At 39.3% G+C, this 25,342-nt stretch overlaps 1 protein-coding gene across 8 annotated transcripts in view; it reads right to left on the bottom strand.

Moving 5' to 3' along the window:
* TCF20 (transcription factor 20) overlaps positions 1-25,342 on the bottom strand; it is a 132,611-nt gene that overhangs the window by 6,610 nt on the left and 100,659 nt on the right. For all 8 annotated transcript variants that reach the window (XM_074871004.1, XM_074870998.1, XM_074871007.1 and 5 more), the window contains 2 exons: positions 10,157-10,250; positions 2,562-2,611 (listed from right to left, as the gene is read on the bottom strand). In XM_074871004.1, coding sequence (XP_074727105.1) covers positions 2,562-2,611; positions 10,157-10,250 — 144 coding nt within the window. The remainder of the gene's footprint in view (positions 1-2,561; positions 2,612-10,156; positions 10,251-25,342) is intronic.

Genomic DNA, 25,342 nt, shown 5'->3' with positions numbered 1-25,342 from the left:
ACAGCTAGTTGGATTTGTGAGAGCAAGCTAACCCTTCAAAAGATGATTAGTTTTCAGACAGCGTTTTCCCTGTGATAAAAGCTGCTATTTTGCAAAAGTAGCACATTCAGGACATGGATGGTTGAAGCATCAATGCTGACAGAAGGAAATGGGAGAGCTCACTGGGGAGCACAGGGAAAGGCAGGACCAGTCCCTCTGGGCTTAGCTTGCTTATGCCAGAAGTGTCAAGCGCAGTTAACGATGCAAGAAGCACCTCTGCTCTCCAGGAGCCACTTATTATGATGAGGTGTATTTACTGATGTGAGGCATGGACTGAAGAAAGGATAAGAGGCACTATCCTGGGGGACTTACTCAGGGTTAGCAGATTTATAAAGTTAGTTCTTTCACCCATTAACTACAGAAGAATGGGGGATTAGACAGCTACTAATTAGCTACTAATGTTAAACTGGTCTTACCTAAAAGCACAGTTTTAAATGCTCTAATCTAAAGTCTTTCTTCCTTTCAATTGCTCATGTTCATATCATGCAAAAAAAAAAAAAAAAAAAAAAAAAAGATGCAATTTGTTTTCCAGTCATTCTAGAGCAATGGTTTTCAGCCTTCCTGTTCCTGCCTTGCAACTGGCTGGAACTCCCCTTTCCAGCCACTACAATGGAAGGAGAAGGGTAATCCTATATTCTGCCCTGCAGAAGGATTTGGAACAAACCAGTAATGCTCAGTGAACCACAGGGCAAGGGCAGTGTAATAGCCAAGCAAAAGAAAACTCCGCTTGACTTCAAACAAATGATTCATGTGTTTACTAAGCAAAAGCCAACAAACTTCAGTGTCAAAGAAAGGTTGATGGTGTTGAATTTCCATTTTCGACGCAACACAGAAAATGATCTGCAGTGGGATATTTTGAATAAAATTTCAATTTTATTGCCTGATGAAGTACCTTTATCAACTTAATTGGCAGTTCCCCCCCCCACCGATTACTTTAGAAATCAATGTCCCTGCTCAGTTATCTTCTCCAGGAGGCTGGATTCTGTAACATGGTTGTTTCAGGGTTTGAGCGCCATCACTGCAAGTACTCATATACAGCAGCCATGACCCAAGCCAGTTATGAAAAGCTTTAACACTATGTTTCCCTGTAATACTTCAGGCAATGGGCAGCAAAAATAACACAGCCTTCAAAGATGTAACCTTCCTATTCTCTTTAGTCAAATATCCAAAGTTGGGCAGAGGGCGGCACTTAGGTAGTTGCATCCCACAGTAAGGGGAGCTCATCCTTGCCATTTTTGTTCGGTAAGATCTGTGGGTTTGTGTAGCATTAAAGCATCAATTTAAGCTTGTTCTACATTTTCAACATTATTCCACGATTGGGAAGAATAATTTATTTTCTTTTATATGATGGAAGTAGGCCAGTTCTGGATAACGGCCTGAATGCCCCAGAATCTTCCAGTGCATTTTAAACAGTGTGCATAAATACATCATATTGTGGTAGAACATCCAGAAAGGAACGTGAGACTAATTCTTGTATGTTTACAAAAGACAGATTAAAGATAATCTGTGAAGACAAAAGACCACCAGATGTCAGTCTAATTCTAGGCAGAGAAGAGATCTGCAGACAAGGACTAAATGGAGACTAATCCCTGCTAGAAAGCAACACAATTCTTCCCTATTACCATTTACTTTCCAGCATAAGCCATCCGCACTCTTGCATAATTCCTGTTATATCCAACCAGCCACAAGAATGGCCATTTCTCTGGATACTTCTGAGCATTTAAAACTGGTGGACTGGTAATCTACAGCCTCCCAGAGATTTATCCTCCCTTATGGGCTGGGAGGGGTATTCCCAGCACTGTATCACATTGCTTATATGTACAGGAGTGGGTACTGTTTGCCTTGTCTCCTCTTTCCATACGGACAGAGCAACAGCAGTCCAGCTCTTAGCACCACTGTGTTTGCAGGCTCCAGGGACATTCAGTTAAGGATGCCTAAAGCCTAAACAGAAGCAGCATGCTGAATCCATCGCCAAAAACTGGAAACAATGATGGGTCTCCTGAAGAGTCAAAGATCTACAGAACAACTAAACAGATATATTGAAGGCTCAGTAGTAGGAATCAGTTTAGTTAGTACCACTAAGTTCACGATGTAATCTAAATGTTTCCAAAAACTGGTTCAAACTTTTTCATGAGTCATTTTTCTTCCTCCTTGCATCCTCCATAAATCCAAGGAGAAAAACCAATGCCAGTTTCAGTGTAGCACTCAAAGAGAAAGAGTGAGCGATGTACTGATTCTATCACAGAAGACAGGAAATGAAGCTGGGCTTTCTAAAGAGTCATCAAGGACATAAAGAACAACTAAACAGATAGGGCAAAAACTTAGTTTATCTTCTTAAACTCTCTGTATTATTCTCAAGTTGATGTCTGTTCCCAGAATATACCACAAGCACACATCACAGAAGAATTCATCTAAAAGCATCTCTGACTACAGATGTTATCCAGGTATAAAATTACTAATCCAAATTTAGACACCAGAAGAGGGCAGCAAAAAACAGGTCTAATCCAGGAGAGGATTCTTACCTTGTGCTTGGGGCACCTCACTGAGAAATTCTCTTCGTTTAGTAAACAATCTAGAGAAGAAGACGACAGCAATTTATTACTTTTTTAATAAAAAACAACTTGAATAATACACCACGTGTTAATCTTGCCTCACAGGTACATATTTTTCATTCAAAGATCTCTTAGAGGAATACTATCTTATTAGCAGGTTCATCCCTTCCACCCCCAAGGTTTTAGCAAGTAAAATTACTAAATACCCCAAGTGACAATGTTGCCTGGATTACTAAGCCAAGTCCAAGCATCCCTGGTCTCCCCGATCCTCTGTACAGAGTAAGAATCACAACAGCAAGTCTACAAATCCTGTATCCCAACTCCCTTCAGCCATTCCAGCCTTCCTCACTACAGCACAAGGAAGGTAGGTGGATGCATTCATCCAATTTGAACAGATGATCCCTGCTTTATACTTCATAGGAAAGTTGCCTTTCATCCTTACCCCAAGGCCTTGCCAACATCAGGGGGAGAAGGGGTGTGTCTCTCTAGGTATGGGTGTATATGATAGTTTATTTGCAATCCCAAAACGTGGTGATCAGTTTAACTTTGACACTATGTCTGGTAGTCAGGTCACTCATGCTGCTCTTGGATCTGCTTCCACAATTTGTATATATGAAGCTCCTATGATCTAAGAATTAGTTTAATTAATGATTTAAACCTATTATGGAAAGTGGGGCACCTACATAGAATTGCTTATTTAGGAACAAATTAAGCAATACTGTCATTTGAAGAGCATTTCTTTAGTGGCACTGCCAGTGTAAGTGTTGCTTCTCTTCTCACCCTCCCTCCCAGACTATGCCTCTAAGGGATGCCGAGTCAGCAGCTCCCACAACTTCAGTGCTATGCCCACACCAGGAGCACCACCGGCTGGCTCTCTGCCTTCCATTTGTGCCTTTTGGATACACCATATTTCACCTTCAAAGCCAAGTGAAAAAGCAGCACTCTTCCGAGAGAATCCAGCTGCCTCCCCTGGACACCCTGAACTGTAGGGCCTCCCCTCAACCTGCACAAACTTCTGACTGTTCTTTCCAGTTGCCTCACGCACCGAAGGCGGGCTGACCAAACACAATCACCATATCAGTAGGACCAAGCACCATCACCACCTCAGTGTGACTGAAACCATGAGAATTCAGCAAGGTGCTTAAGACCTTCCATCTGCTCCAACCTACCCAAATAGCTAGCAAGTAAAGAAGCACAATGGTAAATAAAATGTGCTAATTTAAAACACTCTTAAGTATGTAGCATAACCAGTGCTACCTGCTGTTTCAATCTGCTGGAAGAGTTTAGCAGCCAGCAGGAGACTGCAACTAAAGCTTGAGGGAAAAGCTTTCTAGACACCCAAGCTTTGGCAGAGCACCACTCTGCTATGAAACACTTATGTTTCAACATGAATGCCTCTGGCCTGAATCAAAGGGAAACAGCATGCAATAGGCTAAGTTACTTGGGAGACTTTAGCAAAGGGGAGTAAAACCCTTAATCCTGCCACAGACAACAATTTCAAATGCAGTATTAGCAAATAACAGGAAATAAATAAAATGTCTCATTATAAGGGCAGGAATTGTACATTTAGACTACAGCATGAATTATCACTGCATAATAGAGCGATCATCAAAAATATACAGAGCAATCATCAAAAACACACACAGTATGTTAGAACAGGATGGAGTTTTTTTCTTTCTTGGAAACCCAACATCGGTAATGAATGCACTTCTCTAGCTCGTACATCAGAAAGGAAGATCGTACAAGGATCAGGAAGAACTGCCAGAAACCTCGTACCTCATGCCTGATCTGCATATGGAGCTCACTTTCTTACTTAGGTTGGCATTTTTGTTGCAAATACTAATAGCAGATCAAATTAATAGCATTTTTTTTGTTTCTATTAAGGGACAACTATGAAAAATTTCATCAGCTCACTGTAGAAAACCAGCTGAATACCAATAAGGCAAAAATTGTTCATCATTACAAAGCTGGCCTGGATTTCTGTTAGCAGTTCCAAGTATTTTATATCACAGATTCCAATTCATCATGAAGTCACCAGACACATAGCTATGATCAACTCATTGTGGCAGAAAGGGAAAAAGAACCGAGACTTGTCCTTGTTTGTACAGATTTTTCTCCATAAAGTAGTCAAAGAAAACCTAAAACATTTTTAATAGAAGCAATTATTCTTCCGTAAGCTTCACACTTTGTCTCACCCTCTGTGTTCTGCCTGTTACTCAGCTTTAATGATACTTGTGAAGACACACGATTTCTGTTCTCTGAAAATTTGTTTTATTTTGCTGCTAGTCTTTTCCTAATTTACAGTCAAAAATCTTTTGTATGTGAAACTGCCTACAATACATGTTGTGGGGACAAGTGTGCTGCAACAATCAGGATCTGACTCCAGGTGGGGAGGAACAAGCAGAGGGAGATGATACAAAATTTCAGAAAACAAAGATCCTGTTTCCATGGAGACGTCCCTAGGACTAAGTTATCTTGAGACATCAGAGGCTCTTCATAAATTTGGACAGACAAAAGCCAAACACAGACAACGTTAACCACAGTAATTTCCATATAAAAATTACTTGAGTGGCACTACTGATCTTGATTTTTATGCAAATGGTTAAGAGGAGTTCAGCTCTCTTGCACCCTGTATTGCCAAAGATTACTTTCTATGAAAGGAGATTAAGAGGAAGGCTGAATTAGGCTATATAAAAGCATCCATATGTACGAACTGGCAGCTTATGAAGCCACGTGCCTTGCATAGCAGCCAATTAGCAACAGCAGTGCAAAACCTGGCTCCTCACCAGGGTGGGATTGGAAACCAACCATCGGCGCAGACGCCAGAGCCCAGGTCGCACTGCAGGGCCCGTCTTCAGTGCGGCAAGTAACAGGTTTTGAGATATTCCACCCTCCAGACCTTATCCAAAACCGTACTGCCTTTCAAATGAGGCACAGTAACTGACAGGTTATTAACTTCTAACCCACACCAATGCAAAGGTAAAAACATGCTTCAGCTCACAGTGTAACTGCCTAGGAGTATGACATGCAGCATACTGCATCTCAACTTAATGCATGGTCTCTTCCAGGGATGCTACAGTAACTCAGTCAAACACCAAGTGTTTGTGACTCGACATACCCAAAAAAACCACTCCAGCAAGTGTTTTCTATTTTTCAAAGATACAAAACCAGTCATACATATTCCAAAAGCCTGAGAACCCTTGTAAATGTCAACACAAACTTCTGAGAATGCAGAACAGATCTGCCCCAGATCCTCAAAGCAAGGTGGCACCATCCTTCAAAGCAGGATGGTTGACTTCAAATGAAACTACCACAGAGCTCAAGGAACTTGAGAAATATCTGTATCTGATTCACTACAGGAAAGACAGCAGTACTGTATAAACAATAAAAAGGGTTTATAGGCAGGCAGCAGGCTGAGGAAAGAGAAAAGAATTTTGATTTGCTTCTCAAGGAAGCCTACATTTTCTGCCTGGGCATAAATGAAAATCAGGTCCTATTCCATATAGCTTGCTTATTTCTTTTACACAGATTTATTGGAAGAGCAGCTATAGATTAAGACAGCTTGATTACACCCACAGATAAAACCAACTGCAAACAAGGTCTTTTACTGTCATACCATCAGGCTGAAATTTTGAATGCTGAGAATGTACTTCAAGCTGGGCTCTTTTATTTGTTTTGGTTGAAAACTTCAGCTAAAGCAGCCTAACAATTTCCTTAAAACTCTTTTCTTGGAAAAAAGTTATTCTGCCCATGTTAAACGTGCCAGCAAATTTTCTCTGAAAAGCTCTAACACACCCTGATTTTCAGTAGGACCTGAATTTTAGCTAAGGCATGCCTTTGCCAGCTTACCGCAAAATCAGCACATACAACTCTTTCAAAGAAGAATGGGGATTTTAGTCTGCACATCCTCAGGAGACGCTTCTTAGATTTTAGTAGCTAGGTCCTTCGAAAATTCCACCAAATACACTTTTGTTTGGCAGTGAGCAGATGTTTCCTGTAAATGAACCTCTGGCCTCAGATTTAGGTACCAGACGCAAAAAGCGCTGAAGCTGTCAGGGGACATTTCTAAGGCTTGGGCAGCCTGAAGGAAGAAGATGACCACTTCAAAACTGAAAAATGGGAAGCACTAGTCCAGAAGGCAGCAGAAGTGAAAATGTTACTGAGAAAGACAATCTGGAACTGGAGAGAGAGTGGAGGCTAGCAGGATGAGGAGACCCGTGCTAGCAGAAGTTATGAGCGGGAACTAAGGATAAGTGCCAGCAGGAAGCTAAGAATGAAGCAGGACTGATTAAGCCAGGGGACTGGAGACTAAGAACTAGTGGGATAAGGCACAGAAAGGTGAAACAGAGAAGGGCAATATACAAGAACAAATGGGGACCAGCAGGGTTAAGTGTGACAAGGAGCTAAGTTAGGAGAACCAGAGGGGAGTAAGAAGCCTAGAGAGGAAAAACAGAGCCAGAAGCAAGAAAGGAGAGGAGGAGGTGATGTAAGAGCAGAAAGGAGGAAGCCAGAATGACAGCTAGAAAACTGGACATATGAAAAGTTAGAAAGGAGTAGGGAAAATTGGGTTTCTCCCTACTGGGATAAGAAATGGAATAAGAAATTTGAGAAAAGGAACCTGAGGCCAACTTGATAAAGAGCCTGTGGCTTGTATGAAGAGCCAGAGTGGAGAACATACCAGACACATGCAGACTGAAGAGAAACAGAAGAAAATGTATAGAGAAACAGAAGGAAACAGAAACATAAAGGAAAATGTATAAAGAAACAAAGAGAAGTCTTTGTTCTCACTAGATCACACTCTTCCTGAAGTGAAACTAGAGATTCACCAGTTTTACCAGTTTGTGAAAACTCAGTCCAGGTATCCCATCTCCATGCAGCTCTTGCAATTTATTTCTGCTATATTACTCAAAGGAGGGAAATTAGCTTGGAATGGTGCACTCTGACAGATGGCCACATGACAACGTGATGTCTCATAACAAAATTAAAAGAAAATGAAGTAAGCATAGCCTTGGAACTTGAACACAAAAAGCTACTCTAAAAAAGCCTCAAAGGTTGCAAAGTCAAGACAAATTTAATGTAGCCCACTTCTACATATGATATTGTAGACATATTATATTACATTTACTATGGACTAAATAGTATGATTATATACTGGTTTTTGGACAGGATGCTGCCTCTTCCGTACATGACAGAACTGCTCTTGGGAATCAGTCATGATTGTTCACTATATTTGTCATCTGGAGGATCCTACCACGTTTGCTGAAGTAGAGTAGAGTTAATGAGAAAGATATATCTGAAGAAAAAGGACAGTATCTTAATTTTGATACCTGTATTTAGAACATGAAAAATGCCACATACTGTATCTAGTAACACGAGAATTCAAATTAATTACCCCAAACTATCTGGAACATTCACTATAATTTATTTTGGTTTTTTATGGTATTGAAAAGGGCAGGTCACAAACCAGAAACAAATTACTAAACACAATATGAATGCAAATCTGAAAATTCTGTCTCTCAATGTACGGTAAAAAAAAAAGTTTGTTAATGTTGATAAAACTCAGGCATGACAGAGATGAGTATCACAGATAATTTCATAGTTCTACTTTCAGAACTGAGATGGAATCATATGCAGTAAGTAAAAAACAGAATCAGTGAGGACAATGTATGTTCATGAATTCATGTTTCATGTTTCATCCTACAGGCTGAGGTAGGGCTTTATGGAAAAAGATGTCAGTCTTTAATTAGGCCATTACTATCTTACAAGATACATTCCTAAGAGACCAAAATTAGACTTTACAGAATCATCTAGATTGGAAGGGACCTTGAAGATCATCTAGTCCAACCATTAACCGAACACTGACAGTTCCCAACTACACCATATCCCTCAGCGCTATGTCAGCCTGACTCTTAAACACCGCCAGGGATGGGGACTCCACCACCTCCCTGGGCAGCCCATTCCAACACCTAACAACCCGTTCTGTAAAGAAATACTTCCTAATATCCAGTCTAAACCTTCCCTGGTGCAACTTGAGGCCATTCCCTCTTGTCCTATCGCTTGTTACTTGGTTAAAGAGACTCATCCCCAGCTCTCTGCAACCTCCTTTCAGGTAGCTGTAGAGGGCGATGAGGTCTCCCCTCAGCCTCCTCTTCTCCAGACTAAACAACCCCAGTTCCCTCAGCCGCTCCTTGTACGACATGTGCTCCAGACCCTGCACCAGCTTCGTTGCCCTTCTCTGGACACGCTCGAGTCATTCAATGTCCTTTTTGTACTGAACACAGCAATCGAGGTGTGGCCTCACCAGTGCCGAGTACAGGGGTAAGATCACTTCCCTGTCCCTGCTGGCCATGCTATTTCTGATACAAGCCAGGATGCCATTGGCCTTCTTGGCCACCTGGGCACACTGCTGGCTCATGTTCAGCCGGCTGTCAGTCAACACCCCCAGGTCCCTCTCTGACTGGCAGCTCTCCAGCCACTCCTCCCCAAGCCTGTAGCGCTGCTGAGGACTTACATGGACACCCTCATTTCTGGCATTTTTTGAGTGATTTTTGCAGCCTGAATAATATTTCTTTAACATCTTATTTCATGTAAAATCAAGGATTCTCCATCTATACTGTGGCACTAGTAGTATTCCACTGCAATATTAATTTAATTAAAAACATTTCTATTGGAATAAAATGCAGTGCTCCAATAGGGTGGGATTTCACAGTGAGAGGTGCAATGCAGTCATTCAGAAATGAGCATACCTACTTCAAATACTGTAACATTTGAAAACCAGCATAAATTAGGTAGTGAAACAAGTGGGCTGCTGTGGAAGTGGGATAACAAACAGGAAGTTTGCAATTATTTGCCAGTCAAGAGTTGTAATCTTGAATCCTTACCTGCTTGTTATCAGACTAAGTTTTGTATGACAGGAGAAATGAGTTACAGAGGATTGGAATAGTGGGACAATATTAATTCTGAGGTCAGATTTTTTTACCCAAGAATGAAGTTTATCTCCGTGAAAAACTTTCACTATCGTACACAAAATGCTAACTCAGAACCCCAGGCTCATAGCTGGAGATAATACCATGCAATGTCCAATGATGAAAACTGGACCTACTCAAGTGACTGACTGAAATGCTTCTAAGGAGGGAGAAGGAAGGTTATGCTCCAAGTGGTACTAAGGATTCTACAAACACTTTGCACTTGAAATCATTACTATGACTACCCACAGGAATGTAACCCTGAAAGAGGAAACACCTTTCTGGTTACTTGCATCCTTTTAACAAAGGGTTTCTATTTTTTGCAAGAAAAGAGTGGTCAGTTCTCATACTGCAGCCAGATTTCAGTCACTGTATCTGCCTTCCCCAAAACCAGGCTTTTTCTGCACTTTCAGTAGATTCTTTTTCATTAGAAGTTCCATCTATACACTATCTAATGCTATTTCTCACCATTTGTATTACTATATCTTCACAGTAGGTGAAAAATGGAGAGGGAATAATTTTGCAAAGTACCTTGGAATTATTTAGTGTCATATGTTTTGAATAAACATGAAATATAGTTAGCATGTTATTTGTTCTTACCTGCATCGATGGCACATGGGTAATGGTATCGGAAGGAGCAGCCTTTGTTGTAGCAGCCTAAGGTGGCTCCTGGTTCCTGGCAATGGGAACATTTCTGAAACGGAAACCAAGAAATGGCAATGAAGACTGCAACCATCCTTCCAAATATCTGTATTTTCCTGGGAATTTTATCACCCATATAGCAGCACAAAATTCTCGAGTATCACAATGTTAATCTTTCCACACCATACAAATAAAGGTCTTTTGAATAGGCAACAACATAAGCTCCTTCAAACAAACTTCTCAGCTGTGCCAACCAGGCAAGAGATATGAAATGTTCTAACCAACCATCCAGAAAGAACTTGAAATATTTCTTAAATCCATTTCAGTGGCCCATGTTTCAGTACCTGACAATGACATCAGTGTTAAAATTGGAGGAAAAGAGCTTTTTTGAATCTACTGCAGTTTCAAAATGAGAGTTAGCATGACAAAGAATGATTTAGAAGACACCATTAGTGTAAAAAGTATTTGCTTACATCATTTTCATTATCACTAGCAGTCCAAGAAGATCAGGGCCAAGTTGAACATTTTTTCACAGGTGATCAAAAAGGTTGATCTGGAGCAGGAGAAGACGCCATCAAGGGAAAATACTTCACCATCACAGAAATGGCACATCTCCAAGAGATGCTTGCAGTGCTACAAGGATGCTTATACATTTATTTTCAAAGTAGTTAAGACTCATCTGACGACCACGTTCAATTTTCACTACTTAAATCCTATTATCTCAAACGGTCAATGATGTATTTAACCATATTATCAGACAGATGTGAATGCGGCAGAATGAAAGCCACTCACACATTTACTTCATCCTGAATGACTTAAGGAATGACCTAAGGAAGTAGGCCTATAGGGCATCTCATTCAGACACCAATTTTATTTCTTGAATGTATACAGTAAGTGACTTTCATTAACTAATCTAAGATTCTGATGAAAGCCCATTTCTGACAGCTTGACATTTTCCCCTTCTAAAAAGAAAATAAGCCACATCTGGTAGAATCCACTGAAGGCTAAGAGACTGCTACTATTTAAAAATTAAAATGCAAATAGACTACTGGCAGAAACAGAAAAGATGACCTGCAATAACTTTTGAGTCATACTTAAGCACAGGAATTTTGGTTTTGGTGACAAACACAACCACCACCACATTAAGGCCTCATATAACTGGTACAATTCACCTTGAATTCAGGCCATGAGAAGTTGCCTTTGGTCATTGACTGTACACAGAGAGATGATGACATGATCTAAAAACCTCTTTTCCTATTGGAAAAGCTAGTGTCAAACTACATGCGCCCTATTAACACTACCAGCAAGCTACACCTGTACAGCACACAGAAGAGATGTGTGCAAACCAGCAGCGCACCTGGCACTGGACAAAAGCACGGGTTTTACCATACAGGGAGGCTCATATGCCAAGATGGCCACATCAGCTAGACCACACTTCTTCACATCCCTGATTAACATACGTGTTGCAGTGGAGGTCTGCAGAATAGATGTGGCCGAAGATAACAGCCACAGCAAAGTTCCTCACTCTGCATCGTAAACAGGGTTTTGATTACAATATTTCAAAAACCACTGAGAATATCTGACAGTTATTGCTCTTCCTACTATTCTGTGCTATGCAGAGATGACTACAGTTTGTATTTAAATGATTGAATTAGGATGAAAGGAAAACTAGCTCCAGCCATAAACCAGGTGGCCCCCTTCAAATCAAAGCAGATGCAACGAACAGAAAAGCTTGTGAGACGTCAATTCTCATGCCATCTACAACTGCAGTCTTGAATACTGCCTTCTCTTTTCAGTTATGCCAAAACATCCTGAGCCTGATCTTCAGCGCTCCCTATTAAATCATGTCTACCTTCTAAGCAGTGAATGTGTATCATGACAAACTATTGCAGTATTTGTGATGTAAGGGAAGTGTCCCCAAGGCCTAGAAAGAGACACTCAAGCGGCTTATTTTTGCCTGTCAGAACACAATGCCAGTTTCCATAAGATTAAAAAAAAAATCTAAACCAATATTTAAAGGCATACCAAAACATATGGACCTCTAGCCAAACTGCAATGTAATTCACTCTCTCATGGGACTAAAACCAAGTTTCATGTACAGAAAATGCCTTTTCCTGGCTATGAAGTCAACCCCAGAAGAATATTATGTACTGGTAATACTTCCAGATTCACCTATGTCAAGTATTCACAAAGTGCAGCTTGAGGAGTTCTGAACCACAGTTCTTTACCTGTATGCTTTATTCTTGCTTTTAGATGTGGCTGACTGAGATTAATTATTCTAACAGGACAGAACCCAAATTGACTATTCTTTTTGAACACAGATAGGAATTTCTAGTTTTGTTCCTCAGAGGCATTCTGTCCTCCCTATCTCGTCTTTGAAGTACCATCACACTGTAGCAACAGAAGAGGTCATTCTTCCCTGGAACATTGTGTCCTGTACACAGCAGTCAGTAAGAGCATAAGAACTACAGCAGCAGAGATTAAACTGTAGCTGTGTAAAATATTTTTTAACACTAAAAGAGTGTGCTGTGCAATACAACTGAAAACAAGACAACCCCTAGCAAAATTTTTAAAACTTTTCCAAATGTTAGTTTAGTCTTTGAACTTATTCTTTACTGCATCTAGCATGGTTCATCTTGCTATTCTGAAACTTGCAGCAGAAACATGACAGGCATTTTGACGAATTTTAAGTGTGCCTGTAGCACTCAGCTGAGAATGGGTATGGAATATTTCAAATCGGTTGTAGTTAGGAATGATTAGACAGGAAAAGTAGGTATAAGATGCCAAAGCATGAGCATCAAGCCATCATTTCCCACTTTTTTAGCCTGCCAGACCAACTAGATTATTACCAGGGTTACCTGCAGTTATGCCCACAACAGCAATTCCCCAGTGGACTACTATACCATTGACTGCTCAAGGCAGAGATCATCTGCTGCTGCTGGCTCCCCTGCTGCTGAATAAGTCTCCATTCTGGCAGATGCTCCTGCTTTTCACAAGCCACTGACAGTCTAATGGCCCCATTTCTTCTACCTCCTGGGACCCCCGACCATCTGCTTCTTTCAGGGGAAGCTGGGGGAACCACATACACAATAACTACTCCTTTCTTTCAAGTTCTTGACACACCACAGAGTGACTGAACAAAGCTGCCACCCTACAAAGCTGTATGGTTCTAAAGCAACTTACGAGACTATCAATCTTTGAAAAAGACTATCATAATGTAATGCCACGTGGTTTCCAAATATACCCAGGTGTTTCCAGAAAGACAGAACGAAGTGATTAAAAAATTTCTGGATGGTGTCAGTCTTCTTTTGCAAGACATCGCTGCTGTGCTTTAAAAGATAAAAAGATGTATCGTTTCTGCTGGTACTTTTCCTGGCTTTGGTTAGAACCCTCATCTTATGTATTTGTTTCAAAACAAAAAGAAAATAAAAGATGTACGCTACAACTAGAAAACATTCTAAAACCAAAATAAAATCACGAAGCTTCATACAGGAAATGTGGGAATTGGGCTTAATGATCACTAATCGTTCTCTGTGGTCCATGAGCAAATTTTCACCCAAACTCCACCATCCTGCAGCCATTCACCAGCAGATGGTAGCAGCCTGCTTGTCACTTGTAAAGGAATTATAGCATTCTTAGCCAGGGAAACAGCACTCAAGCTCTCATGGGAAGAGAAATTCCTTTTGCTCAGTAAGCAGCCTGCTTAACCTCCCCTGCTTGAAAGAGCTGAAGGCTGGTACTTGGACTGTGCTCCCAATGGGAGGTGCCAATGGATAGTAATCATTGCCAGGCATCTAATCAACTCCTGGCTTAAATTAAAAAAGAAAAAAAAAGAAGAAAAAAAAGGAAAAAAAAACCTCAAGGTAAAAAAAAAGAAAAAGAACACACAGTGAAGATTGATTCAGAGGTCCTATCTCCACAATTCATCTCTAGCCACAAGGCACATATATCTCACTTAGAATAGGCTGGAGAGACTGAAAAGTGCCATTTAGAAGAGACACTCCATCCCTTGAACTAAATTATCAATAGCATTAAAGCCAGATACATTGTCTCTACCTCTCCATGCTATTAGCAGCCCATTTCTTCCTGGCTACAGCTCATCATTCTCTGTCTACCAAAATGAAGTAACACCCAACCTGGAAGTGTGAACAGTTGGGGGACAGCTACCACAGCAGCAGCAGAACTTGTCTGATTTATTCAAAATACTAAACCATCCACTAGCTAGATTTCTTTTATTTAAGGTTCCCCCCCCCCCCCCCCCCCGCAATTTGTATTCCTTCACTACTACAAGAGTAAACTCTTTTGACAGCACACTGCTTTAAATGTAATAAATAGGGGTGAGGGTTCTGGGTACCTTTTTTTGTCTCCCTCAGATTTGTACCCAACTCCACGTAGTTACATAAACATGTCCTGAGCTACCTACCTTTCTCCCAACCAAGCACAAGCTCTTTGGCTTGTGAAAAGAAGTGACCCATGCTGCTCAATTAAAACACACACCTTAAGTTTTCTCTTTAGCTCTGCACTGACAGAGATAATATCTTTGACTAAGAGTACTGGAATCCCACAGTGGACAGGGTTTTGCTGGTGGGAGGACGGGAGCTGCCAGACCAGCCTTTCCAATATATAGAATATATGTAGAATATATATGGGCAGCAGCAGGAACAGCTGCTTAGAAGCAGAAATTAATTGCTTCTGCCTAACACTACTGTAAAGTGTTTTCAGATGATTCCTCCACTATCTTTCTTGTGGAACAATTACCAAAGCAGTTTAAGCAAGGGCATTCACAACAGATGCAACTGTATCATATTTTCTACTGTCTATAATCTAAAGAGTCTTTTCTTGCTGATCAGTTGCTTCTTTCAGTTTGCTCACCTGCACCCCACACTCAGGTCTCATTCTAACTTCCTCTCTTCCAAGCACCAGTTTTTCCCTTGCTCTGTTTTCTTCATATTTCCCTTTGCTTTGCTTTCTAGGTATCTCCTTGTTTTTCCCCTTCTTGCATACCAGTGTCAAGAATGCATAAACAGAATAAAATGGAAAGCAACAACTGAAGGTTACTAAAAAAGAAAAGCAAGAAAAGAATGAAATATATGTGGCATTAATTATACAGGTACAAGTCTTCACTTTACATGTTATATGCATTTTTCATATTCTCTCCTTCATCTGTTTAAATTATAAGCTTTTAGGAAAATAATTGCTTCTGTATAATTGCACTGCACAAATGCAGATGTAAGATAATGAGGATTTCAGAGTCAGCTGCAATATTAGGAAGGAGGGCCTTCTGACTATTTCTGATTAAACAGTTGGCAGGCTAGGCAGAGGGTCAGATTTAATATCCAGGCGAAAGGGCAACAGAAGCAGCAGGCAGCCGCATTCTCTTTCCTGGAAAGCAGAATGCAGAGAGACAACTTACTCCAATAAGCTATGAGGAAAACTAAGAAAAAAAAAAAATTAAAAAAAAATTGTACTGTTTGGTATAGGAGAAAGGAATAAGTGATTTTCGGAGACTGCTGCAAAAAGGGATTGAGATGAAAAAAGAGCAGGGTAGGCAGACATTTTTAGGAAACAGGAGAGGAAAACAGCACTTTCACTCCGATGTGCAGATACTGGTTAATGAAAAAATCTGCTTATGTGACTGGGGCTAGAGATAACAACCGGTATTGAAGGACACAGAATTACTAGTTTCCATTTCTTGTCAAACAATTTAAGTTCTCCAAAAACCAGGCACAGAATATCAGAAAAATGAACCCCGGAACTGAAAAGATAAAACCCCTTTAAATGTTCATTATTAAAAGGTATCTCTTGTCAGTGATGATATGCTCCTGTAGCAAGCAAATCATGTAATAATAAAGGAAAAATAGTCACTGAAGTAAAACTCGGCAGCTATCTTCAAGTCAAGAAACTAAGGACAAATTTAGATTCCAAGATTTCAGCAGACAAATCAGTGATCTGGAAGATGCTATACTAATAAAGCTGCATTAGGAAACACAGTAAAAAGTCAGAACTGCAGTGCTGCACGGGCTGCTGAAGCACAAAGGGAAGCTGCAGCTCAAAATGGATGGCATAAAAAAAAACCACCAGAAGAAATACAAGAACTGAAAAATGTCTTAAAAAAGGGAAATCCTACTCTACATACAAAACTGATTAAAGCACAAGAGAAGCACTTGAAAGAAGAACAGAGCATTCTATTTCTCTCAACTTGAAGGAAAAAGAGAAAGTAAGAAGAACAGAAGTAAATGGTTAGTTTTGACAAGGAATGATTTGCCAGCAAAATTTTCTAAGGTCCTATGCAGACACTTTGGTTATACAACTGTATTTATACTCTCAAAATGGGGGGGGAACAATAAGGTGTGAAAACTTGTGAAGTTTGTAAAACCACCCAAGGTAGTCAGATCTCAAACGGATGGTAAAGAGCTGGATAACTATATAATAAAATGGAGATGAAAATTAATGTTAAGTGCAAAGTGATACACATGGGGAAAATATTTTCACCTATACATATACATGATGACAGACTAAATTAGCTTTTACTACTCATGGGAAATGTGTTAGTAGACATCCTGGACAGAAACATCATGCAGTCCCTGCAACCACAAAAAAAGAGACAGCTAGAACGTAAAAAGTTATCAGGAGAAGAAATCAATAATGAAACCCAAATTTTCATTACATCTATCTGTTACGCTTGTAGTATCCTGACATCTCAATATTGTGGTGGTTCTGGTCACCCTATTAATAAAGGAATACAACAGCTAATTTAAAAAGTAGACATATCACAGCGATAATTAGAAATGTAAAGAGCTTCCATATGAGAAAAGCCTAAGTATTTTGCAAAGAAGGTAACTGAAGTGGGATTGAGATCTACAGAATCAAATACGGTGTGCATAAGGGAATGACTCTTAGCCATCTGGAAGAAGGAAGAACAAATAACAGGTTTAAATTTAAAAGAAATCCACTTTTTTCCACACAACAAGTAATTATTAAACTCTAAATGTCATTGCCAAAGAATGCTGCACTGGCCAAAAGATAAGAGTTCAAAAACAGATTAGACAAATTCATCCAGGATAGGTATGCCACTGCCTGTTAAACACAGCGATGTGAAAGAGACTACTCTAAAGCTGTGACTGCTGAAAGGAGGGAGAAAAATATGCAAGCAGCACCCTGTAGATGCCTGGTTTACTACACGTCTGAAGATAACTGCTCCTGGATACTGTTGGAGACAGGACACCACAGCAAAACATACTTTTGCACCCGCCTGGAATGGCAGTTCTTTTGTAGACCAAAAGATTTGATTGTGAAATTCCACAATGAACAACAAAAAAACCCCCATGATTATTAAAAAGAATGTAGGCACCCAGAAACTGTACTGTTAGGTTACAAGTTTAAGACTTTTCAGTCTTACCTCCCTAACAGGAAGGCTGAGCTAAATTGTAACACCATATAAAAGGGTTGAAATTTGATCTAAGAGATAAATTCATGTTCACTACTCCATACTAGCCTGTTTCATTCACTTAATGGAGCGATCAAAGGCTTAAATGTGCATGCACATACTCTAGGAGATGAGACTGGTGAAAAGCTGAGAAAAAGTCATGGAGGAGGATGAACCCTCCACAGGTCTTAAACAATGGAAGGAGAAAAAAACGCAAATGAAATAAGGACCAGGCATAACTGAACCAGAATAGAGGTTAGATACTTTAAGAGTAAACTGATGGTTAACTAAGACAGATCTAGCAAAATTAACAAAAAGAGTAACTTTAAGTGGCAATGAAAGAGCATGTTTAATTTCAAATTTAACAGGCTAAGTACACACCTTTGTAGCCATTTCATATTTTAAAGGAAGTATTAAAATAATACGTAGACTACCAAGTCCAAGAACACAAGAAATGCATAAATCTTGTTTCCCTTGATGACAACGAGCCACCTTGAATGAGAGAAACATTTCAGACAACCACTTATAAGTATAGGGATTTGAATTTGCTAAAGTATGCAAGTCTAGCAGAAAAAATTACACAGTTTATGTTATCTTGACTATTCATTTGGGGAATTAAATGTGCAACAATAAGTGCAATTTAGTTACGAAAAGGTCTGAAAGATAGAAGAGCGAACTTAAAAGAGGATAAAGAAATTCAAATTTTCAAGCAGTGATTATGTGATAAGGACATAGAGTTGTGGGAACAGCATAGTCAGCAAGACAGAGCATTTACTCCAGTTAGATTTTCTGCCCGTGCTAGATTTCTTTCCCAACCATTTTGGGATTACAGGAAAAATCCAAATATATGGTGAATTTCTATTTAGCACAAGGTCTACCGAGTGCAGTATAAAACAACAGTAAAGCAACATAACCACCATAAAAGAAGAGATTTTGGATAAATTAAATAAATTACCAAAAGCTCTCCCCTATAAAGCAATACTTTTGAATATCAGTGACTGAAGTGACATAAAAAAAGGAAAAAACTGATGTAAATAAGAAAATGCAATAAACTCAAGGAATTTGTTTTCAAGAGGCAAACTGCATGATGGAACCAGTTTTTCTCTAGGGGAAAGAAAAAAAGAGATGATGCTTGGAATTTACTAAAAGGCTCAAAGAAAAAAGGTCTAGTTCATTAAGGACACAATGACTGTTATTAGTGGCAGTGCATTCAACAGAAACAAAACCTTTGTAAAGGCTTAAAAATACAGAAGTGCTTTTGAGCAAGGCAAACTGTAAACGGAAAAGATTTTGACAAGGTATTAAATACCTATGCAACCTGGCAGGAAAAAGGGTGCAGCACAAATCCAACCCTGCCAACAACTCAAAGGCTTGTAACACTGGACAGAAATAAACCATTTGTCATTATTTGTAATAATCTGTGCAAGCCCTTGTCATAAACAGAGCCCCACTGTGCAAGACACTTCAGTAATACAGAACAAAGCATTGGTGGATGCAAAGGGATGAAATAGGAATGGTGTGACTGAGCCAGCATCGTTGGGCAGAGTCCATCGCAGCAGCAGGCTAAGCATATCCAATTGTTCATCAGAAATCCCAGACAAGAGGGGCTTTGAAGAAATCCATGAAGGAAAACAAAGGTAAATGTGCAGGGTTTTGAAAGTGAGGCGCTTTATTCAGGAAATTATAAAATTAGCCAGGATGCACTGATTGGAAGGAGATCATAAGTTCTTGGAACTAAAAGAAAAAGCAGCAGGATGAAAGCAGGTAAAATAATGATGAGTAACTTATGTTTGAGGCATAGGAAAAGAGGAAACTGGCAGATGAATGTGAAAGAAATAGGTATGCAAAAATGACAGTTTAGAAAAAATGTTTGTAACGTATTCCAAATGGACACTTACTCATTAGTAACAATACCAATTCTTAAATTAAGGTCTAAAGAGACACTCCTATTGCACAGTCAAAATATATTCCACTGCAAGCAAGGATAGGTGAAAAAGATACAGTGCGCATCTTACTGGAAAATGAACAACTTGTCTCTCTAGAAGAAGGGTAGCAAATAAAAATACTACTCAGTATGGTTAAAGAGAGAACGATGAGAAGACGACAGGTCTTCCAGAAGGCTACTGAAGCAGTAGCTGGTGGCAGAGCCATAAAGTGCACACAAGTGTTCCTGAGGTCACTAGTGGCTGTTGCTACCACCCAGGAAAAGCAGCCAAAGATGAGCAACAGCAGCAGGTGAAATTAATCCAAGAGAAGAGGTAAAGGTGCAATGCTTGGGGAAGGAGAAGTGCCTGCGAGTCAGTACATCTCTCTTTAGTGATAAGCTGTCAAGTAGCACATCAGTGTTAAAAAAAAAAAATTGAAAGGAAGATACAAGCTCATGAACTACAGCAATAAATAGTCAATCAGAGCTGAGGAAAACTAATTAGTAACACACATTGATGAAATTACTTCAGATACAGAGACGGTGCTCTATGTAAAATAACGCTGGCTGGCCAAAAATCTGAATGGGTTTAAAGAGGAATATGTTATTTCACTATTCAATAATCATCAGGAAAAAACCTACAAACCATAATGATATATGTGCTGCTTAAACTGCCCATTACAATAATAGCTACTTTTCATGAATTCTAAACTGCATTTATTCAAAAATATCTAGGGTCAGTAGCCTTGCCAGAGACACACAACACAGAAAAATTTCATATGAGCTAGCAGCAGTTTAGAAGCGGCAGCAAATATAAATAGCAGCAGAAGTCCAAGGCCGGATGGCATTCCAGCTGGATATTACAAAGCAGCTGAGGCAGTGTCAGTAGTTTCCTTAAAGGACAGGCTTAATGTTGTTCTAGGGGAAGAGCTTCCTCCATCTAAGGATTAAAGAGCTGTGTGGTTCTCCCCAGATCTGAAGGGAAAAAACCTAATCAAGATCTTTCAAGCTCAGAACACTGCTGAATCACGGTAAAGGCAATAGTACTATGAATCTATTTGCAAACCACAGCTTCACTTTTTATAAATCTAGATTTATCTATAGTAAGATAAGAAGGACTGGTATGAACCATAGACTATTAGAAATAAGTCAGTGTGCAAGATCAAAGAGAAGTTTCAAACTTTTTTCACCTGAGGCAGAAATTGAAGGATACAGGCATTTTTGTTTGGTTTTTAATTTATTTTAGACAGGCACACCCTCTTCTCACTTCTTATTCCTCCATCTTCTGAAGGCTCTAGCCCAAAAGCAGAAGAGTAAGTCAGCAGTAAAGTCATCTTTGTTAGACAGCTTGAGACTCAGAATGGAAAATTCTGCTTTTGGCATTACCCTTGAAGCTATTTGTCCAGAAAACTGAATTTATTGGTAACTATTCAAAACTCCTGTTCCCCAGGAACTGCCTCTACAGATTTCTGTCTGCTCAGAGGAATAGTACCATGTGGCATCACTAAAGAACCTTATTCTCTCCAATGATAATGTGTGACACTTCAAAGGAGGAATAATTAAATTTAAGTGTAGAAGTTAAGACTGCATTAAGACCTCATAAAACAGTTTTATGTACCTATAATGTGGGTACTGGATTTTTTTCTAATCTAACCTAAACAATTTCCTAAAATTAACATCTAAAAAAATTTGTTGGTTTTCTGGAAAGCATTGGTTATGCATTGTGTCAACCTTGAAATTTTAGTGATTGAATTTAACTTGAAGAGTTATTCCCCGAGAAAACACTTAACAATTAAATATAATAATTAATTTACATATGGTATCAGTAGATTCACATTAGGATCTTCAGCATTTTAACCTTCTACAAGAAAAGAGAAAGCTAACACCAGATGAACACATGACAAAATATTTTTATTATCTTCTGTGGACCTGACTAAACAATAGATGAACAAACTTACCTTCCTCCCATTACATCTATGCAACTAAAACATGCAACCTTGTATCAGCTCCCTAATCTTCCCATTTAATTAAGAACATCTGACAATTTAAACACATACTGTACTTTCAATTTTCAAAGCACCCTACAAATTTGTCTTAATGGTCACAAAATAAGTGGTTTTAAAGCCTACTTTACAGAATAATTAAATGACTTGTCAAAAGCCATGTAGAGAATTTTTGACAGCACAGGCACAAAGTCTGAAAAGTTCACAACTCTTAAACCTGAAGTACATGAAGTTGCCTTTCCTTCTCATCCCCACTGCCCCTTCTTTTTTCTTCCTTTAAGTTTCACATTGAGCAGCAGTGTCCTTTAGAGAAAGTCCCCATTTCAGAGATTCATGCCAGGACACCCTCCTCCTTTTTCCCCCTCCCTTACTAGCAAGTCTTTTATGAAGCTGGACATCAATAACTTTCTGAAACTTAGCAAGTGAGAGTTCTCACTAAGAATAAAGGATTCAGAGGTGCAAGAAAAGCTGCAATTAACAGCAGTATAGTGCAAAGCACCACCGACACGACATTTTATGAAATGATAAGCCATGAGAAAAAGACAAACATACAGCTGAGTTAGAACTAAGGGACCTAAGCATAAATCAAAAGAAAACATGCAAGGAGAAATAGAAAAAAAAAAAAATCACTGTAAAGACCGCACAGTTTTTAACATCAAGCTTTAGTGTTTTCTCAAACAGAAGGAAAGCTTAGGACAGACAACAATTGATTGAGATAAGAGGTAAGCATATTTATGCTACAATCGGTTGTGCAGCCAGACCTCAAGAAGACAAACGCAATCTATTTTTACCACTGGTAGCTCAGGTACTGACAAACAGTGCAGCTGCAGCATGCAGAGCCCTGGACTTTGCCACTCACCACAGTCTTTGTGTCTTGAGTAGGGTTGGTATTTTTACACCAAAGTCCTATTGCTGTTATGTCTACTCTTAGCAACAGTTCAGCAAGTTTGAAGACAACTTAAGTAGATCTACATGATTGAAGTCACACCCTGAGCACGGCTAGAATTTCTCAAAAGAAACTGCAGCTATTTTAGTCCTTTTAATTGAAGAGAAATGCCTGCTTTAGGTTACTCCAGGTGGCAAATTAGGCCAGAGGAGGGGAGGAAGCATCCAGTCCCTACTGCTTCTAGATCATAGAAATAATAACAGTAATGAAACCCTCCTACATTTTCATATGTCTAGACAACTAGATGGTTGCACTTGACATCAGTAATAAATGCTGCAAAGCTATATACATTTGAAAACCACCTTAGACAAATATTAAAATGTACCTTTTACTGAATTTACTAGTTTGTGTAATTAGTAATATCATTCTGGAAAAACCTATCTGAAGGCATGGTCTTGACCAGTCCACTCACTTCCAGACCATTTTAAGACATCAGTTTGTACTTGTACAACCTGCTGCCCCCTCCTATCCCTACCTGGGCATTTCCCTGTATCAGTATGGACACTAAGAGTCAAGAAAGCTGGTTCAGCCAAAAAATTAGCTTCACAAAAATGAGGGGGACAGGAAGAGGGTGGGCAGAATTTGCTGGCCAGATCAGCTACCTGACCTGGTTCAGTCACAAAGCAGTAGTGCTGGCAGAAGGGGAGGTGGGGGGGAGAAGAATGGCTTCTAAAAGCCCTAACTTAGCGTAGATGAAATTACCACCATATTTCATCTTCACAACAGACTCCTCAGTAGAGCAGAAGGGGTTTAAAAGGGACACTCTTCACTCTTTTGCACCTTTAACAGCAAAGGAGCCTTCACCTTTTGCTGTATTCCTACCTCTCCCTACCTTCATCTTATTCCACTTACTAACTCATCTATTTCACTTCCCTCAGCCCTTGCCCTGCACTCATCTTTCCTCTAATTTACCCCACCATGGCACAAAGAAATCAAGGATACTCTCATAGTAAAAATGGGAATTTCATCAAGTTCAGGGGGGGATTCTGAAAAAAAGTTTTTATTGTGGCAAGGAAGGGGATAAGACTATCAAAACCAGCATTACAGTGAGAGCAACTTGGAATTTCAAAGGGCCCTTTTGAGGAAGACGATTATTTTTGAAAACTCCCTACATGAGGACTAATCCACAGGCATGTCCATGTCCAGGCTGTGCTGTTTTGGCCATTTGCTGCATTTCCTGCTTCTATCTCTCCTCCTGGCTCAACGCTGCAGTAGGAATGAGCTGTTGAGGTCAACTAACACCAAAATTCCCATCCCCATATTCCCCAAACAACTTTGCAGCCACATCTCCAGCTACATACCTTCTCAACATGGCTCAAGCCACTTATGCTCACCCATAGCTTTAGCAATCCGAGACTGCTGTTAAATGCTAATTGCTTCCTAATGAAAACTAATCATCATGCAATTAAACTTTAATCACTAAGCAGCTGGCTGAGATCCAGTCTGTAACAATGAAGGTTCATTAATAACTTTGGAAAAAAGTGGTCTATCCATGAAGACTATCCTCTACTTCACACAGTCGAGCTAAGTGCATGAAACTGTTTGAAAAATATTTCTTCTGTCAAGAAAGAAACACTAGCCAGAGCATAAGAGTGTAAGAGTAGCATAGTCTAGATTATGTGAAAAGGATGGTTTTTAAGATTCAGGGAACCCAAACTCTGTTCCTAGCTTCTTCCATAACCTCAGGCAAAGCACGCAGCACAGACAGAACCACTTTTCTCCAATTCTTGTCTCTACAGAGTAACAAGGCAAAAAACTGAGTTTTAATTTTGCTGTAGTTTCTAAAATTATTACATGAATACTCATCATACTTCAGTTTTATTTTTACTCATCTTTCTAAATCTAGGGAAATTAATCTAACCTCTTTCAGAACATATTTCTCTAATTAAAAAGATATTGGGGTTATATAACTAGGTTTATAATGGGCAGATAGATGAAAATTTACTTTTGAAAAGAAAAAAGCTTCAAAACTGCTTTCTGTATTGTATTTTTAAAAAATCTCACACCACCATCAGTAAGTGCCTCAGTTTTGCATGCACCATTCCTACCCCAGCGTGGCTACTGCACAAAGCACTACGCTTATATAGCTTTTTATGAACTTGGTTTGCATGGCAGTGTTTGAAGAGCTTTTTTTTATTGTGAATGGTAAAACATTAGTATAGCTGAAGCATTATTTTTGCTTATTTGGTGATCAGAGGATTCAGGGTAATGTTTATTTTAAAAATAAAACAGAGAAACTGTATTTTTTATTTAAAAGGTCTTACAAAAGACAGAATATAATTCTAATAATCCATACAGTATTATATAACAGAAAGACATGAATTCTTACCTCCAAAAATTAACCTCTTATCAAACTGAACAAGCAAAGAAAGATTAATAAGAAACAATTTTTTCAAAATCAGGGAAAGCATTTTTTTTAAGGTTTGCATTGTCTCCTCATTGTAATCAAATATAGGCCATTTTAAACAGAGGAGTGGAGCAGAATAAAATTCTGAACTTCAGTTCTTGAATATCCTTCAACAGTTATTAGTAGCATTCTTCTAATGAAGTTAAGGGGATACAATTCAACTGACTACCATCTGGAATTAGTCTTAGTTAAAAAAAAGTTCAGTTTAAATTAACAAAACAAAACACAGCCCAATCCCCCTCCCCAATTTTGGGGAATCTTAACAACCTTTTTGCCAGCACAGCTTAAAAGACCCAAGCTAAAATGACACATAAATAGATTGTATTCACTCACTATTGAGAATTTAGCAACAGTTTGGCATCTCTACAGTAACCGGCAACTTAAATCTTACAAAAGACTGTGTGAGCTTGTGGATAGCCAGACAAAAAGCTCTCAAGC

This window comes from Strix uralensis, chromosome 5 (genome assembly GCF_047716275.1).
Source record: "Strix uralensis isolate ZFMK-TIS-50842 chromosome 5, bStrUra1, whole genome shotgun sequence".
NCBI lineage: Eukaryota > Metazoa > Chordata > Aves > Strigiformes > Strigidae > Strix > Strix uralensis.
The sequence above is the reverse complement of the archived record's forward strand: the minus strand, read 5'-3'. Positions and strand labels throughout refer to the sequence as shown.